The sequence below is a fragment of the Erpetoichthys calabaricus genome, chromosome 7, assembly GCF_900747795.2.
Source record: "Erpetoichthys calabaricus chromosome 7, fErpCal1.3, whole genome shotgun sequence".
Classification (NCBI taxonomy): domain Eukaryota; kingdom Metazoa; phylum Chordata; class Cladistia; order Polypteriformes; family Polypteridae; genus Erpetoichthys; species Erpetoichthys calabaricus.
In genome coordinates this window covers 3,796,318-3,814,499 of record NC_041400.2, presented here as the reverse complement: position 1 = coordinate 3,814,499, position 18,182 = coordinate 3,796,318, and the positions used below count along the sequence as shown (strand labels likewise).

At 40.1% G+C, this 18,182-nt stretch overlaps 1 protein-coding gene across 1 annotated transcript in view; it reads left to right on the top strand.

Annotated features, from left to right (window-relative positions):
• LOC114654491 (inactive ubiquitin carboxyl-terminal hydrolase 53-like) overlaps nucleotides 1-18,182 on the top strand; it is a 147,721-nt gene that overhangs the window by 111,321 nt on the left and 18,218 nt on the right. Inside the window, exons 13-14 of the mRNA XM_028805069.2 lie at nucleotides 477-1,194; nucleotides 10,165-10,232. Of these exons, the coding sequence (XP_028660902.1) occupies nucleotides 477-1,194; nucleotides 10,165-10,232 (786 nt within the window). The remainder of the gene's footprint in view (nucleotides 1-476; nucleotides 1,195-10,164; nucleotides 10,233-18,182) is intronic.

Sequence of the window (18,182 nt, the reverse complement as noted above, 5' to 3'; positions counted from 1 at the left end):
GTAGGGCAGCTGCTGTACAGGCTTTTAAATGTTCGAAGCGCCGCACGAGATGCTGATCACAAAGCACGGCAGCAGCAGCAACCCAGCAGCTGATCAAGAAAAGAGGAGTTAAAAAATATATATATTTGTTTCCCATTGTATCACCGTTTAAGAGAGGGTTTTGGAGGAGCGACCACGTCTCCTTGGGATGCGTTCAGCCCCCCTCTTCACAATGAGAGTGGCAGAGGTGCGAAGTGGCTGGCATGTAGCGCAGGCCAGGGGGGTCGGCAAGCGAATTGAGCAGGGGGCAAACCCCCTAGTATGTCATACATAGATGTACAGTCCCTAGTAGCTTATGGACAGTTTTATATTTTAAAGTTTAGTTTATTTCTACTTTTATTGGCCTGTTCATTAAGTTAATTTCTTTTATCCTTTGCGTAGGTTTAACGGCTATGTCATTACCATAATACTAATTATTGATTCTTACTTTCTCACAGATTTGAATTCAGACAACAGAATGTACTCCAAGTCTGCATCACCCCCTACAGAAAATGGATTTAAACTGTACGTGGATCAACGGTTGTATGCAAGTCAAGGTAAAGGTTCATCCCGTCCAGAAAAAATGCCCCATTTTACAAAACCATCTCAGGACAACTGCTCTCCAAACAATAGAGTACAAGTGCTGCCAAGCTCCCCAACACCTCACCAGGTTAGGAATGATCACTTTAATGGCTATGATACAGACAGCAGTCAGGACTCCAGGGTGAAGAATAGTTCAAGTCGCAGTAAAGCGAAGGCTTGGAAACCCATGAGACAAACGCTCAACGTTGACAGCGTATTTAGAGAGAATGAGAAGCAGCACCAGAGTCCTCGGCACAAGCCTGCATCCAATGAGAGAGTAATGAGCCCCAAACAGTGGCCCAGGGAGGACCGAATGCAGAAAAGCTTAATGACCATCTATGAGGATGAACAGAAACAGGAAACGGGAAGCAAGAGCTCACTGGAATCTGATGACAAAGGAAACACAGGAAAAGACAAGACTACAGGTTCGTTGATCCTGAAAGTCCATACTGATAGTTGGCAGATGCAGCGAACTGAATCAGGGTACGAAAGTTGTGACCGACTCAGTAATGGTTCTACAAATCTAGATTCACCTGTTGTTGAAAATTCCATCTCCTTGGACCTCAAATGTATGCCAGATCATCAGACATCCAGGTACGTTTTTTTTTTTTTTTTTTTTTTAATGAATCTTAAATTGCATTTCAATTTTAAAGTTGTGTTTCGCTCAAGGCAGGCATACAGGTGGCCTTACTGCTCTCTAGAGACCTAGCAATTCCTTGCCTGTTTACTTGTGCATATTTCCCGCTTATCTCTATACAGTAGATACACATTCACTTGATAGAACATTCATTGTCAAGTGGCAACCATGAGTTACTTTGCCAAGCAACTCAATGTGTTGCGATTTTTATCTTACAATCTCATGTTGTATTAAGTGAATACTAAGGGTGTGTCTGGGTGTATATGTGAACATGCCCTGTGATATACTGGTGTTTTGTCCAGGTTCCTGCTTTGTTCCTAATTATTCCAGAATAGGCTGTTGAATTTTTTTCACCACCTGACCCTTTAATGGAAGAGGTAAGTTCTGAAAATAGAAGGATATTTTACTCGGCTGTTCCCTCCGTGGTTATAAATAAAAAAAATGTCTGAAATAAAAAGCACAAGTTCTTTACTTCTTGCTTATCATAATTCTGTGTAAAGACTGGGGACATGAAACTGTGATGTTTGAAGGTCCTACAGCAGGAGTGGGCATAGTCAGTCCTGGAGGGCCGCAGAGGCTGCAGGTTTTTGTTCCAACCCAGCTGGTTAATTAGAAAACATTGTCAATAATTTAATTTCATGGCTTGTTAGTGCTTTAACTCTGCCATGTCAGGTCAAGCTCATATCCTAGATTTTTTGTTTCTTTTCTAAGGATATCATCCAAATGATTTGAAGTTGGAAACAGATGCAATTCTCAGTCCTTCACTTTTTTTTCTCTTTACTTTCCTTCCCAGTATTTAATTAAACCAAATATTGCACGATAAATACACACAGGTGTAAATGGAAACAAGCTAAATGGAGAAATGCTGGTTTCTTTTGTAATTGGCATCTTATATATTAATGTCTACACATGGAAGTGTGCGTGTCTGTCTGTCCGGCCCGGAAGTGTGAGGGTACAGCATGAAGCTCAAAGAAACCGACTCTGTCTCCAAAGTGAAACCACAGAGAATGAGAAACTCGCTTAGCCGCTAATACACAAGCGAGGCGAGCACATCGGCAAAACGAAACCTCCAAGGAGATAGAAACTCATTTACTCGCTTATAGACAATGGAGGTGACCACATCAGCAAAACAAATCTGCTGAAAAGAAACTCACTTAGCCGCTAATACACAAGCAAGGCAAGAGCATCGGCAAAACAAAACCTCCGAGGATATAGAAACTCACTTACCAGCTTATAGACAATGGAAGCGAGCACATCGGCAAAACGAATCTGCCGAGGAAAGAGAACCTTGCTTAGCTGCTAATACACAACCGATGCGATTGATTGATTGAAGTACCAGAATCCATTGTTTCTAGGAGCCCACGCTTTTTACAGCACAGCCTTACATAGCTAGTTTCTAATACTGAGGAATTAAAAACCGAGAAAACAGCTGTTTAAGACTAAAATAAGCAATAAGGGATCAAAATCTTAATGGGCAAGACAACTGAAATGAAGCAAAAGTGTTACTTGTGCAATGAGTGGTTCTTATTAATCAGTTAGGTTGGTACAAAAACCTGCAGCCACTGTGGCCCTCCAGGAACGACTTTGCCCACCCCTGTTCTATAGCTTTGGAACCCTGGAAGTGCAGAGTCGTGAGGAAGAAGACAAAGCTTGTTGGGAGGAGCGGATGAAGAAGTGGCAGAGAGATACTGGAAGAGAAGACACAGGGTTGCAAAGTGTTTTATTATTGTGTGCTGTTGTGTGACTGTGATTGTGCTGTGGGAAATGCTTGGGAGAAGTGTTTTACATGAATGAAATCCCCTTGTTAAGTGCAACTGGCGTCCGAGCCTGTCTGTGTTGTGTGTTTGGGGAGCCTGGAGTGCCCTTTGTTGGCCACAATTTTTATATCGTTTTGACTGGCTCGTGTCTATACCTTTTATGCACTTTTTTTTTTTTTTTAACATGAGGAATTTAATTGAATCACTTATTTTTGTTTGTGACGCGCCATTTAAATTTTCATTTTCGATTTGGGCCGTTTTCTTCTGATGGCAACATGTTGATTCCTGTTGTCAGGATGTTCCTAGTAAGGGTGTGTCCTCGCAGATCACGATCCTGTCAATCACGATGCAACAGGAGTAAAGAGTAATTTTAGTTTCACGTCCTCTAACCTGATTCCATAACCCTTCTTTGCAGTTTAATTCTTAATTTTGTTATGATCTCCTGGTTAAGAGCTTTGCTTTTTTTTTTTTTTTTTTTTTTTTAATTTTTGTCTCACATTTCTGCCTTTGGTATTTGTTTATTTTGACCTCTTGGTTCTGAACCTTGCTTCATCCTTTTTTCCCCAGTTGCCTTTAAACTCTTGTGCCATCTAGGCATAACAGTAACAAAATTAACTGTAGCCAAAACAAACCACAGAAACAGAATCTCTGAGGGAAAAAAATAAAATTAAACACAGAAAAATATATGTATAAAAAAAGAATATTACAGATGCTTATTTTATTAAGTTCTGCATACCACATCTGTCTCTTAACTCTCTTTTTCTTCACAAGCCTGAAAGGTGGGCCTGCATAATTAAAGTGATAAACTATGGTGCTATCTCGGCTAGAACTTGTGTATTCTACATAATGACATAAGTGGTGTCTTCATTAGCATGAGTACACTTAAATTCACAGAAGGAAAGGGGCGATACAGCACTTGAGCCAGTATAATGGATGAAATTCTTCTTGCAATAAGGATTGTGGGGGGGGGGGAACATTAAGAGAATGCTAAAAATTAATGGAAAATTTGTGATCACATTTAAAAGTAAAAGACAAAACATGCAATTCTGTGCATGTGAAAGGAAACCGGAAATGTGATTTTCTGTCAGTGTGCTGTTGTCTGTGAGCTTGTATGTGTAATAAGTGAGCCTGTGTAAGAATAATACACAAAGTTGATGTGTGGTTCAATCTCATTGGTGAGTCGATGTAAACATGAAGATAGGACAAGAAGAAGATTTGTCTTGTGCTGTGTTTGCTTGGCAGCAGTGGCGTAAGCAAGCAAGAGAGTGCGAATAAAGCTGTATTTTAATTGGTCCAAGAGAGGTGAATACCTGCATTCAGGTAGCAGAACTATAACAAACCTTTTGACTGATAATAATATATAATAATATGAGCACAATGAATCTTTAATACATTTATTTATTAAAAAATACGTTTCAGTCTCAGAGTATATATGGACACATTTATGTATGTATGTGCCAGAAGACATTCAGTAGAAGTCGGCAGATGGTGTCTCATCTTCTGATTAGTCCCAGACTGTTGCTGCTGGGGTAGTCAGCAGTGTTAGTTTTACAAGGAAAGGATGGATGCTGAAAAGCTGGTGCGATAATTAATTAATTTATTCTCAGTAAGTGTTTCAAATATGAAGAATGTACCTGATGTATACGAGGGGGGACCCAAAAATAACCGGAATTTTGTTGTTGTTAGGTTGGTACTTGTAGTACGTGGTTGGGCCGCTAGGGCAATCTAGTTACACTCCTCACAAGTCAGTCTGCCAAGTGCCATCAGTCTGGAAGGTTGTGCTTGTGTTCAGTGAATTTTTTTGTAAAAGTAGGTTGCGCAACAGTGTGAGAAGGAAATGCCCTGATTTGTGGGAGTCGGGCGATTGGTTCTTTCATCATGACAACGCTCCATCTCACACTGCTCTCAGCATTCACCAATTTTTGGGAAGAAACGGTATGATAAACCCGAACCACCCACCCTACTCACCGGATTTAGCTCCGTGTGATTTCTTTTTGTTCCCTCGGATGAAAAAAGACTTGAAAGGAAGGCGTTTTGCTGACGTCGAAGAGGTAAAACAAGAAACGACCAGAGCATTAATGGGCATTACTTCAGACGAAGTTAAAAAATGTTTCCAACAATGGAACAAACGGTTAGATAAGTGTATTTCCGCCAATGGAGAGTACTTTGAAGGATACTAATTGTAGTTTGTACAGAAAATTAAACACGTTTTAAAAATATTTCCGGTTATTTTTGGGTCCCCCCTCGTATGTCTGCCAAGGTGAAACAAGTGTCAGTTTGTAAGGAGCAGTCAATTAATAATTAATTACATTTATATAGCACTTTTCTTGCTACTTAAAGCGCTTTACATAGACAGAGGGGAGCCACTTCAACTACCATCATTTTGTAGACCCACCTGCATGATGAGACAGCAGCCATTATTGCGCTTGTATGCTCACACACATTAGCTATTAGGTGGTGAAGGGATGAGAGAGAGACAATTAGAGACAGGGGATGATTAGGGGGGCCGAATGGCCAGGCCATAATGAACAATTTAGCTAGGGCATTGGGATAAACTACTCTTTTTGAAAGACGATCAGGGATCTTTAATGACCACAGAGAGTCAGGACTTCAGTTTTATGTCTCTTCCATTCCAAAGGATGGTGCCATATTTACAGCATAGTGTCCTCATCACTGCACTTGGTCATTGAGATCCACACACATAAACCACAGGGTTGTAACGGCCGACCACTTACCCAGACCGGCCACTACACTACCAAGACTCTTCCTTGGATAACCTGAGGCTTCTTTATCTAGTAACAAGCCGTACTCCTTACAGATTGTCTTATTTTTCCCAAACCGACGAAATAACAAACAAACAGTAGACAGATATGTAAAACCAAATACGGATATATTGACAGTGATAGATATAAATATACATGAGGACAGAAGAATATTCAATAATATATATATGTGTGTGTGCACAAAACACCACTATCCCAATGACACCTGTGATTAATTATTATATAAAATATGAATATACAAATTTTTTAAAAGAACCCTCCCTTGCCCCTAAACACTAACTGAACAAACACAAACACAAATGAAATGATAAACGGAGGTTGAAATGAAAATGATAGATGAGTCCAAAAGCTAATAAAGTCCGGCAAACGTTGGATATTGGCTGTTGTGAAATCTTGCTTCCTCCCGACAATACCAAAAAAAAAAAAAAACGACCTCACCATAAGTGTCCTCGGCAGTGGCTGGCAAAAGTCCAAAACCTCTGGGTTTCTCGGTGCTGGCTGTTGTGTTAATAATCTGGATCCTGAAGAAGCAAGTAATGGACTGGTACAATGTTCGGAATTGATTTGAAATATGCATGTCTTTTCCTTCCTCTCTCTCTCTCTCTCTCGCTCTCTCTCTCTTTGCCTCTCTTTTGCCTTTCGCTCCTCTTGCTTAAATGCAGAATGTCCCGGATGTAACTGGTGCATCCTGCAGGTGATTTCTGTCTCTGGGCTGCGGTCTCCCGCCATCATCCTTCCCCATTTCACTTACGGGGACAACGTTTACTGATATACACATATAACGGACAGTAAACGGGACGATGAAACGAAACGCAACTCGGCACATACACAGAATATACCTATCATTATGTAGCCCCGCTACAGGGTAAGTACCCCATGCTGGCCTCACCAACACCTCTTATAGCAGAAACCCTAGCTTGTCCTAGGTGGTCTCCCATGGAAGTACTGCCTGAGCCCAAACCTGCTTAGCTTCAGGTGGATGACTGATTCTGAAGTGCAGGTGGTGTGGCTGCTGACAAGATGTTGAAGCGTAATTCAGGGCCTAGCCAAGTTTGTAACCAGAAGGTTCATCCTATTGTATGTCAAGTCAAAAACACAAAACCAAAAATTTGGTGTGAAAGCATGTTCTGTTTTGTGAGATCGCTTTCTTGTTTGTTTTGATCTCTTTCATTACTTCATTTTTTTTTAACTTATCTTCAGACTGATGTCTTTTCCCAAGGTGATTTACAACATGTAAGATTCAATCAGTTACGATTTCTTGTTTTTCCAGTTGGAGTATAAGCAGGTGAAATGACTTGCTTGTGGTCACATGGTGTCAGTAGTGGGATTTGACACCACAACCTCAGCGTTCAAAGTCTTAGGGTGTACTCACACAAAATTTCATATCAATAATCTCTATCAAGAAATTACTGTATAACCAAAAATCACAAGTGGCAAATTCTCTAGTTTCTAGCTGCGATCTGAAATAACCAGGAAGTGCACACTATTGACCTTTATGCCCATTACATTGAGGATATGACAGCAATGTCAATTTCTTTATATAGCACATTTAAAACAACATAGGAATGCTTTGGCCAAAGTGCTTTACAATAAAAAAGGAAAAAAACATACAATTACCATAAATAGAAATAAAATAAAAGAACATAAATAAAATACTGTAAATAATAAATAGAAGTAAGATTACTTAATAACAATGTGGAAGCCATCAGTATTACTAATGGTCACGGAAAGCAAGTGAATAGAAATGAGTCTCAAAAAAGAGGTTACTGTCAAAGATAACACCAAGATTGTGGACTTGAGGTTTGGAAAAGACAGAGAAAGAGCCGAGAAGTCCAAGACTAATTTGGGCTTTAGCTGATGGACCCACTATAAGCACCTCCGTTTTATTTTGATTCAGATCAACAGCCGTGCAACCTGTGGCACCTCAGCACCACACTGAAAAGTGTGAGTGTGCCAATCCTGCCACCAACCCTGGAGTTTTCCCTGCAAGTTGGAGGACCTGCTTTCAGGGCTGGGTGCAAATTAATGTCATACTCAACACGGCGCAAAAAATAAATATCCATCCATCCATCCTCTTCCGCTTATCCGAGGTCAGGTCGCGGGGGCAGCAGCTTGAGCAGAAATGCCCAGACTTCCATCTCCCCGGCCACTTCTTCTAGCTCTTCCGGGGGAATCCCAAGGCGTTCCCAGGCCAGCCGGGAGACATAGTCCCTCCAGCGTGTCCTGGGTCTTCCCCGGGGCCTCCTCCCCAGTTGGACATGCCTGGAACACCTTACCAGGGAGGCGTCCAGGAGGCATCCTGATCAGATGCCCGAGCCACCTCATCTGACTCCTCTCAATGCGGAGGAGCAGCGGCTCTACTCTGAGCTCCTCCCAGATGACTGAGCTTCTCACCCTATCTTTAAGGGACAGCCCAGACATCCTGCGGAGGAAACTCATTTCGGCCGCTTGTATTCGCGATCTCGTTCTTTCGGTCACTACCCATAGCTCATGACCATAGGTGAGGGTAGGAACATAGATCGACTGGTAAATTGAGAGCTTTGCCTTATGGCTTAGCTCCTTTTTCACCACGACAGACCGATGCAGAGCCCGCATCACTGCAGACGCCGCACCGATCCGCCTGTCGATCTCACGCTCCATTCTTCCCTCACTCGTGAACAAGACCCCGAGATACTTGAACTTCTCCACTTGGGGCAGGATCTCGCTCCCAACCCTGAGAGGGCACTCCACCCTTTTCCGGCTGAGGACCATGGTCTCGGATTTGGAGGTGCTGATTCCCATCCCAGCCGCTTCACACTCAGCTGCGAACCGATCCAGAGAGAGCTGAAGATCACGGCCTGATGAAGCAAACAGGACAACATATTCTGCAAAAAGCAGTGACCCAATCCTGAGTCCACCAAGCCGGACCCCCTCAACACCCTGGCTGCGCCTAGAAATTCTGTCCATAAAAGTTAAGAACAGAATCGGTGACAAAGGGCAGCCCTGGCGGAGGGGCTATATAATTATAGGCTAAATAATTATTTCTCTAAATGCCACCAAACCACCAAAAGTCAATTCTGGCTGAACTTTGTATTTCACATGTTGAAATAAGGTGAGAGGTCAACTTCATGTCACAAGTGTATGTATTCAGATAGCAAAGTTGACAAGCCACACAAAATTTTCACAAAGTAGCAACACCCATAGAAATCAATAGCATCACAGTAATACGCTAATTAACTATAGAGGTCAGAAAGACCAGCTCAAACAATAGATTGGGAGCACTACTGTAGTATTAAAAAACACAAATAACACAAATCTACCATAAAGGACACATAAGAATGTCACAAAAATTCAAAATAAACTTCTATATAACAAAAATGTTGAATAATAACCGAGTTACAGTTGAAGAGTACGGTAAAACCTTGGATTGCGAGTAACTTGATCTGTGAGTGTTTTTCAAGAAGAGCAAAAATTTTTAATAAATTTTAACTTGATAAACGAGCGAGGTCTTGCAATACTAGTAGTACATATACACTCTGTCTGCTGAGCGTCACGTGATCACAGCCGAGCCGATGATGGTTCTCTCTCTCTCTCGCTGCGGGATTGTGGGTAATCATCTCCCATGCTCGGTCTCAGTCGGCATGCCTCACTCGTATAGTCAACATCCATACGAGCGTATACTGTTTGCTACAGCATTGTGACCACGTGTGTGTGTGTGTGTGCGTAAAGCATTTTTTATTTTGTCTGTGAGTGATGGATCTGTTTAAGAACAATGCAATGTCACATTTCCGTGAAATCCTCAAAAGGAGGCAAAAGCAACAGTCATTGGATAAGTTCCGCGTTAAAGTCGCAAAAAAAAGAAAAGGCTCACTGGAGTCTAACAGACAGCAGTGATTCCGTTAGTTAGAGTGAAAGTCGTACCACACAATAACCCTCCTCCTCCTCCTCTCGTCTCCCTCACACCAGCCACGATTCTTTTCAAAGGTAAAGTGCAGGTTAATTTGTTTTATCTATTTTTACTTTATATTTTGTGTTGGTCATTTTTATATGAATATATTTGGGCTGTGGAACGAATCATCTGAGTTTCAGTTATTTCTTATGTATAAATTCGCTGTGATATATGAGTGCTTTGGATTACAAGCACGTTTCCGGAACAAATTACACTCGCAAACCCTGTATATTAAAGTTATGTAAATGAAATTAAGGCCCACTGTTTTGTAAAGGCAGACCCCCGTGACCCTGTAGTTAGGATATATAGGTTGGATAATGGATGGATGAATGGATGTTTTGTAAAGGAGGGCTCCTGTAAAATCAGAAGTGATATTTTTTAAACTTAACGCATAACACATTTTTTAGGATGCTGTAAGTTTAACAAGAAGCTCATTTACAATTCTGTTTCCTATTTCAGAGATCGACTTGAGCAAAGAATATCGGATTTCTTGATGTCCACTAATATACATTCTGCAGTTTCACAAGGTAAGCAAAAGATTACATGAGTGCTCATATGTGAACAAATTCTATACCATTTTGAGATTACAGTATCAAAAATTGATAAGTAGTAATGGTGTCTTGTTTCAGCATGCTTTACTCTGAAGTAATCTGATATGTAGTGGTGATTGCTTGGTAAGTATTATAGTTCAGCAGCTAAGCAGTTTATTGCTGCTACAGGGAGACCACATTTCCGTAGTGCATTAGCTTCTTTATCTGTAATAAAGTACACAGTGTTTGTTCACTTTTCCCAAGAAAGCAGAGAATAATCCTGTCCTGAACAGGAATTGGCACATGTTTACTTTTGCCTCCAGGAACGGACTTAATAAATAAAAGCCCCATTCATTTTAAAAATTACAGAATGATTTGTGGGAATATGTATTGCCTTTGCAAGTAAAGAGAGAACGTAGGCTTGATGTCAACATGTATTTGATTCTGTACTAATTAAACAGAGGCAGGGAGCCTTTACATCTAATTAGAATTTGAAATTCCCAGAAATACGGAATATGTGGGCAATCCTTTCAACAAAGACGGCCAGATGTGTTTTCAGATCAACAAAATAAAATTGCTCTAATGTTAAAATGTGCCACCTTTTTGTGTAAAGGTCCTCCATTTCTGGCTTTTAATAATCTGGTGTTTAAGGATTTATTGTAATCTATTCAGTGGCGAATCACCATACTGTGTGCTATCTGTACCGTCAAATCTGTCTCACACCACAAGTAAACAAAGGTTATTTGTGTAACTGTTATGATCCAATTTAAAGATAAAGAAACGATGGGTTCATTTAAAATTATGCATGAGTTGACAGAATCAAAAGTAACTTTTTTTTTTTCTCTTCTCTATAACTAATCTATCTTTAGTAAATATGGCCTTAAAGCTGTGGAGTTTATCGTTAAGCTCTATCTTTATATTTTTAGTGTATTGTTATGTATGTTTCATGTGCAGAATCACCCCACTTTACAATTTTGTATTCAAGTATTTAAACAAACCTTCAAAGCAAGCATTCTACAAGGCACTTTACAAAGCCAAGAGTATACAGTGGGTATAGAAAAGAATCCCCCCCCCCCCCCACTTCGAAATATTCCCATTTTTTTGCTTTACAGTCTTTAATGAAAATACACACAAAAAATATTTCTTCCCAGCTTTACTTTACTCATGCAACCTCTAACATCCAAGTGAAAGATATCACAGCTACAGTTCAGAAAAATGATAAAAAATCAAAAACAAGACCTACTGAGATTAATAAAGGAACACCCCCCAATGTCAATGTCATTTTGTTGACCCACCTTTTGCTTTAATGACAGTCTTGAGTCTGTTGGGATGCTTCTCTATCAGCTTTGCACACCTAGATTGAGTAATATTTGCCCCCTCATCTTTACAGAACTGTTCAAGTTCGGTCATATTGGATGGTGAGTGTTGGTGGTCTGCTATCATGCTAAGTCTTTCCACAGATTTTCAGTGTGATTTCGGTCTGGGCTCTGACTGGCCACACGAGGACATTCACTTTTTTCTCCTTCTGCCACTTTGTGCATAATTCTGCTGTGTGCTTCGGGTCGTTGTCATGTTGAAAGGTGAACATTCTCCCCATCTTCAACTTTCTGGCAGAGGGTAGCAGGTTTTCCTCAAGAATTTGACGGTATTTTGCCCTATTCATTTTTCCTTCTACCCTAATGAGAGCCCCAGGCCCCCCACAACAGGCTGCTGTCACCTCCATGCTTTACTGTAGGTATGGTGTGTTGTAGATGGTGAGCTGCATTGGTGTACCATTTGGTATTGAGGCCAAACAGTTTGATTTTGGTCTGCTCTGACCATAAGACCTTTTTCCACTTGGCATCAGAATCTTCAGGGTGCATTCTGGCAAAGCTCAAACGAGCCTTAATGTGACCTTTCTTGAGAAGTGGCTTTTTCCTTGCGACCCTTCCGAACAAGCACAGTTGTGGATGGCTTGTGAAACTGTTGTCACATGCACACCATCAATGACTACTTTTTGCCATAAAATCCTGTAACTCCTTCAAAGTGGCCATTGGCCTCTTGGTAGCCCCTCCTTGCTTTTCCATCCAGTTTGGAGGATCCAGGGAGGGTCCTAGTAGTACCAAACACTTGCCACTTCATTATGATGGACTTTACTGTGCTCCTTGGGATTGATAAAGCCTTTGAGATTTTTTGGTCTCCATCTCCTGCCATATGTCTGTCCACAACTCTATCCCTGAGATCTTCTCAAAGTGGCTTGCCAACCATAGTCAGTTTTTTTGCTGTCAGTTGCACTACCAAGCAAGGGAATGAATGGTCCAGGAACAGCTTCACTAATCACACGGATTACAATTGATCACCGGTGGGAGGAAGGTAGTTACCATGGTCTGCAATGGAAATGGTGGGCACTTACACCTGAGTGAGTTTAGGAGGGGGGTGATACATCTCAGTATTTCTTGTTTTTGATTTTTTTTTTTTAATTCTTCTGAACTCTAGTTGTGATTTCTTTCACTTGGATGTTACAGGTTGCATTGAGTAAGTAAAGCTGGGAAGGAATATTTTTTGTGTGTGTTTTCATTTAAGGTTGTAAAGCAAAAAAAATCGGAATATTTCGAAGGGGGGGATTCTTTTCTATACCCATTGTATGTTCTTGGCTTTGTGAAGTGCCTTGTAGAATGCTTGCTATGAAGGGTTGTTTAAAAACTTGAATACAAAATTGTAAAGTGGGGTGATTCTGTGCATGAAACATACATAACAATACACTAAAATATAAAGATAGAGCTTAACGATAGACTCAACAGCTTTACGGCCATATTTACTAAAGATAGATTAATTATAGAGAGGAGAAAAAAAAGTAGATTGCATTGAGCAAGAAAACCTGGAAAAAAGTATTAGTTTGTGTGTTTTCATTTAAGGCTGCAAAGCAAAAAAATGGGAATATTTTGAAGGGGTGATTCTTTTCTATACCCACTGTATAGGTTTTATGAGTTATTATATATAATTAGCCGTGACAGAACATCCTGCTGTCCATGGAGAGAAGGCACCACCTTATCCACAATATTTGGAGTAAACCCTCTTGTCAGTGTTTACTCGCCGTCACCAACTACCAAATGAGTCGTGTGTAACAAGTGTTGACAGCGCAAAGAAACGCGTTATATTTGCGGCACGTGTGCTTCTGAGCCTGCCCAGTGGGGTGCCCCCCCATGTTAGATAAGATTTCTGCAGGGAACACTACATTTAATTATTCTGCAATGCTTGCCTTTTAAAATGAATTTGGCTAATCGGATTGTGTAGACATGCATATGCACACAGGCTTAAGGCAAGGTGGCAAAAACCTTGGGTGATGGTGAAAATACATGTGGTTTTCATTTAAAATTATTACAAAAAGAGTTGCAAGGCACTTATTGTAATGAACCATTATCAGTGCTCATTATAGTCTCTGTATTTCAAAATAGTTCTTAGAGCCAATAAAACTTGAAATGATATTAACTAAATTCTCGAAAACGCATTTCAAAGTCACAAAGCAATACTCTTCTGTGTTCCATGAAAGAAAATAAATGAGCAAAGCCCGCTAAGGTAGCCAGTGTTCTTGCCTCAAGATCTGTCACTTGACGTCATGATATTTTATTTATCGTTTGGAATATTTTGGCAGCATGTCCTTGACAACGTGTTAAGCTCGTCCATACTCGTGTTTCTTCCACAAGGTGGCCCCCTGTGCTCAGTCGTATTTAGACTCCTTGTTAGCTTTGAGCCAAGACTCTGCTTTCTCTCAGCATATCTCCTTGCATGGATCTCTGGATTAGCCAGGCGGAAAAAAAGTCTATTTATGTAATGCTCATCAGGCTGCCAGCGACAGAGTACGTGTGCTTTAGGTTTTCACAGCAGGTCATCTATATGTCAGCCCTTTAGTCAGTACCAATAAATTTTAAATGACACCACTAGTGACTTGCAGTTAAAATAAATCATTGGTAACAGCGTGAAATGTTCTTACAAAGTAGAGCATGGAGCCACATACTTAAAAATTCGAGCTGATACCGACAATGTCTTTCCGGTCCAATTAAGATATGCAGTTGCTCAGTGCTTAACTGCTTAAATTTACAAGTCATTTTTTTGCCTTTTGCTATTATTAGTTTTTCTTACATAGGAAATGCGAGTGTCCTGCTTTAGTTGTTTATGCCAAGTAAAGTAAAACCTTGAGGCTTATGAGCTTCTTTTAATGATGTGCTAACTGCCAGATTAACCTTGTGGATTAGATGTCGGAATTTCTTCTTGTTTATTTTAGTGTAGTGTCGGAAGTTCTCTATGGGTCTTCATTCATACGAAATAACAATGCCGGTTACACCATTTATTACGAGGACGCTGCATTGTAGGTCTGTGCATATAATGTACTTGTAGAACATTGGGAATTAATAAAGTATCTATCTATCTATCTATCTATCTATCTATCTATCTATCTATCTATCTATCTATCTATCTATCTATCTATCTATCTATCTATCTATCTATCTATCTATCTATCTATCTATCTATCTATCTATCTATCTATCTATCGTACCTTGCAAAAGTATTCAACCTCAGTGTTTGTCCTGTTTTATTGCATTATAGTCTGGAATTAAAATGGCCTTTTATTTGGATCTTATGTAATGGGTGTAACAATATAGTCCAAATTGTTGAGGTGGAATGAAAATAAAATACCTTGTATATCTCTCTATTATATAATAAAAAATCCTGGGACGAGACAAGACTATGAGACGAGACTTTGGCCATGAGATTTTTTAAAGTCCTGTCCTCATCTCAACCAAATTCAACCACGCCCGCGGTCCTCTCACCTCTCATTGGTGTGAATGCTTTTGACAGACACAGTTCCTGCTCTCTCAGCTCTTATAAGTTGAAGTTTGAAGTTTTCCTCACTTTAAGTTCCCAATAAAAGAAGACGTATTATGTCCAAATCTTATTGAAGAATTTCATCACAAAGGGTTATCAACAGAAAAAATGGGTAAACGGGCAGTCCCAGCACCGAGAAACGATGAAGTCAAACAAATCAACGTCAAAAATGTCGATCGGTTACATGACAAATTGGTTAAATGCATATCAATAGACTAGGCAGAAACAGTTGGTGGTGATGATACGGAAGATGAAAACATCAACTTACAATATCATGAAGAATATCTACAACCGTTAACACTGTCCGATCATCCACCACACAAATTACTGTAGAAAGAAGGATGTATCCAAGAAAGGTGATGTAGTACATCTTCCGCGGATAACATTAGAATTCTGAAAAGTCGTTTTATTTAATAGAGAGAGAAACAAAATTCAAGCACAGCCAGTTATACGTTGTGTTGTCATGATGAAAGTCCAAACACAGAATCAAATTCAAAGCGATATTGACAAAAATGTAATTCAAAAAATAGTTTTTGCTGAAGTTTTACAGTATAAGTGTAAGTGTAAAAAGTATTTGCATGTTAATTTCAAAGCCAAACAGAACAAAATCATATTACGCAATGAATAACTCTAACGCAACAAGAAACATAATTTACTTTCAAATTAGTACATTTTGCTATTTTTAAGTATGGTTAATTGCTCGCTGTAATGTAAAATAGTTGCATTATGCATAAATAACAATTCCCATTAAATAACAATAACAATTTAAATTGTACATCCCCATACGGGAGCGGCAGAACTGCAAAGAGGCTAGCGCACAGTGCAGGCCCGGGGGTTGGCGAGTGGAGTGAGAAGGGGGCAAAGCCCCCTAGTATCTATTAAAAAAAAGTTGAGAGTGCATATGTAATCATCCCCTTTGCTATGAAACCCCCAAAATAAGATCTGGTCCAACCAGGTCACCTTAGAATTTACATAATGAGTTGATTTGGGGCTCACCTGTATGCAATCAAAGTGTCACATGATCTGTCACATGAAGTCTGTTCTGAGAGACCCCTGACTCTACAACACCACTAAGCAGGCAACATGAAGGCCAAGCAACACTCCAAATAGGTCAGAGGAGTATGGATCAGGGTTGGGTAAGGAAAAAAAATATCCTAAACTTTGAATATCTCACGGAACACCATTAAATCTATTAGAACAAAATGAACAGAATATGGCACCACTACAAACCTGGCAAAAGTTGTTTCGTCATGTAGTGGGTGTGGCAACGCACTGTACCAGTGCATGCTCCCCAACTTGACTTGACTTGACAAACCTGGCACCAAAACTTACAGACCGGGCATTAATCGAGTGATGCAATAAAGACCGTTTGCCCTTGAGGGATGGGCGCCTAGGAGTGCTGAGCTAATCGAAGCGCTGAACAAGAGACATTAAGCTGAATAGGTGGAGCTACAAGGTATTGATTTGGGGGGTGACTACCTATGCCTACTCAGGACTTCTGTTTTTATTTTTTTATTGTTTGTGTCACAATAAAAAATATTTTGCACCTTCAAAGTGGTAGGCATGTTTTGTAAATCAAATGGAGCTAACCCATTTTAATCAATTTTCAATGTTGTAATGTGACAAAAAAATGGGACAGACACCTAGAGGGTGAATACTTTTACAAGGCACTGTGTGACAAATAATGAACTCATTCAAAATTCGTAAAGAAATGTATTAGAAAGCAGTGGTTTCATTATCAACAGTATGTCTGTCAAAAATCTAAAGAAACTGTTAAATGACTTTATTTTGACCAGCGACACAACTAAAAGTCTGCATTTGAACAAGAGCCCTTTGAGCATGGCACCTCATAAAGTGCATGCTTAGGAGAATATGTGCTGTAAATATAATGTGATTCTTATACTGTTCATGTGTTTAACAAACAACACATTTGGTAGCTGATTTCTGTTTACTCAGTGGGTGGCAGAATATCCGTGTACTGCTGACTTGACAGTTGGGACAAGTTGGACGTTTCTTTTGCCGCCATCCATATCAGTGCCAGAGCCTACGGGTTCCACATCATCCAGTCGATTGTCAGCATCTCGATCACAGTCATTACCATTGAAATATTCATCTTGCTTGTTTCACAACATCTGTAGCTTTATAACTTTTTCACAAAGACATAAATTTCTATTTATAATACTACAATATATTCCGCAAGCTGTTGTGTCTAAATACAAAAAATCCAATGGCTAACCACTAGATGACACTATAGTAGGTAACAGAGATGTGGCTTCAAAGCTTGCCAGCAAACTGGCTGCGTCTGTAGTCTGGTGTAGACTGTGTAACAAGAATGAGTCGGAGACGTCATAAAGAGTTGGGGCAGCCACCCATATAATATTTTCTCGGCTGCAAAATTGCTTTTTTAATAGCACGATGTGCTTAGGTCAGAGTCCAGTACTGAGGCAAGATGGCAGTTTTAAAGGCTTGGAAGGGAAATGACGTTATCGGTGCAGGAACTGGGAGTGGCGTCCTCGTGCCCGGAAGTGACGTCATCCTTGGGGCCGGTAACAGGCGGGATTTCCCGGGAAAGGTCTGCAAGGGACTGAGAGAGATAGTCCGTACACTCCGCCGCCCCCTGGCCTGGCATAGAATTACTAGTGTTTAGGCCCTTCAGCTGTTTACCATGCGCACGTGTGTGACAACTGATATATGAGTTACATTGTGTGTTGCGCCCTGACAGGCTCGGTGAGATGCGACTTAACTTGCACCTCACATTCAAAGCGTTAAAAGATTTCCTGAATTCTGATCAAGCACATTTCAGCTGGTAAACATTTTGAACAAAGCAATTAAAGTGAATATTTATAGAATCCGTTTTTTTTTTTTTATAATTAGGTTCAAAGGATATGTAGAATTGATTTTCATTTTGACTATAGAGGTTTTTATTTTTTTTTTTATCAATGGGAAAATGTTCCAGCTAAAGAAACGTTTATTTCTATAGTACATTTTTTGAAAGCTTGCATATTATTATCTTCTCTCTTGACTTCTCACTGCATACAAGATACAGTAAATCCTCACTATGTATGGATTCCATTACTGCAGTTC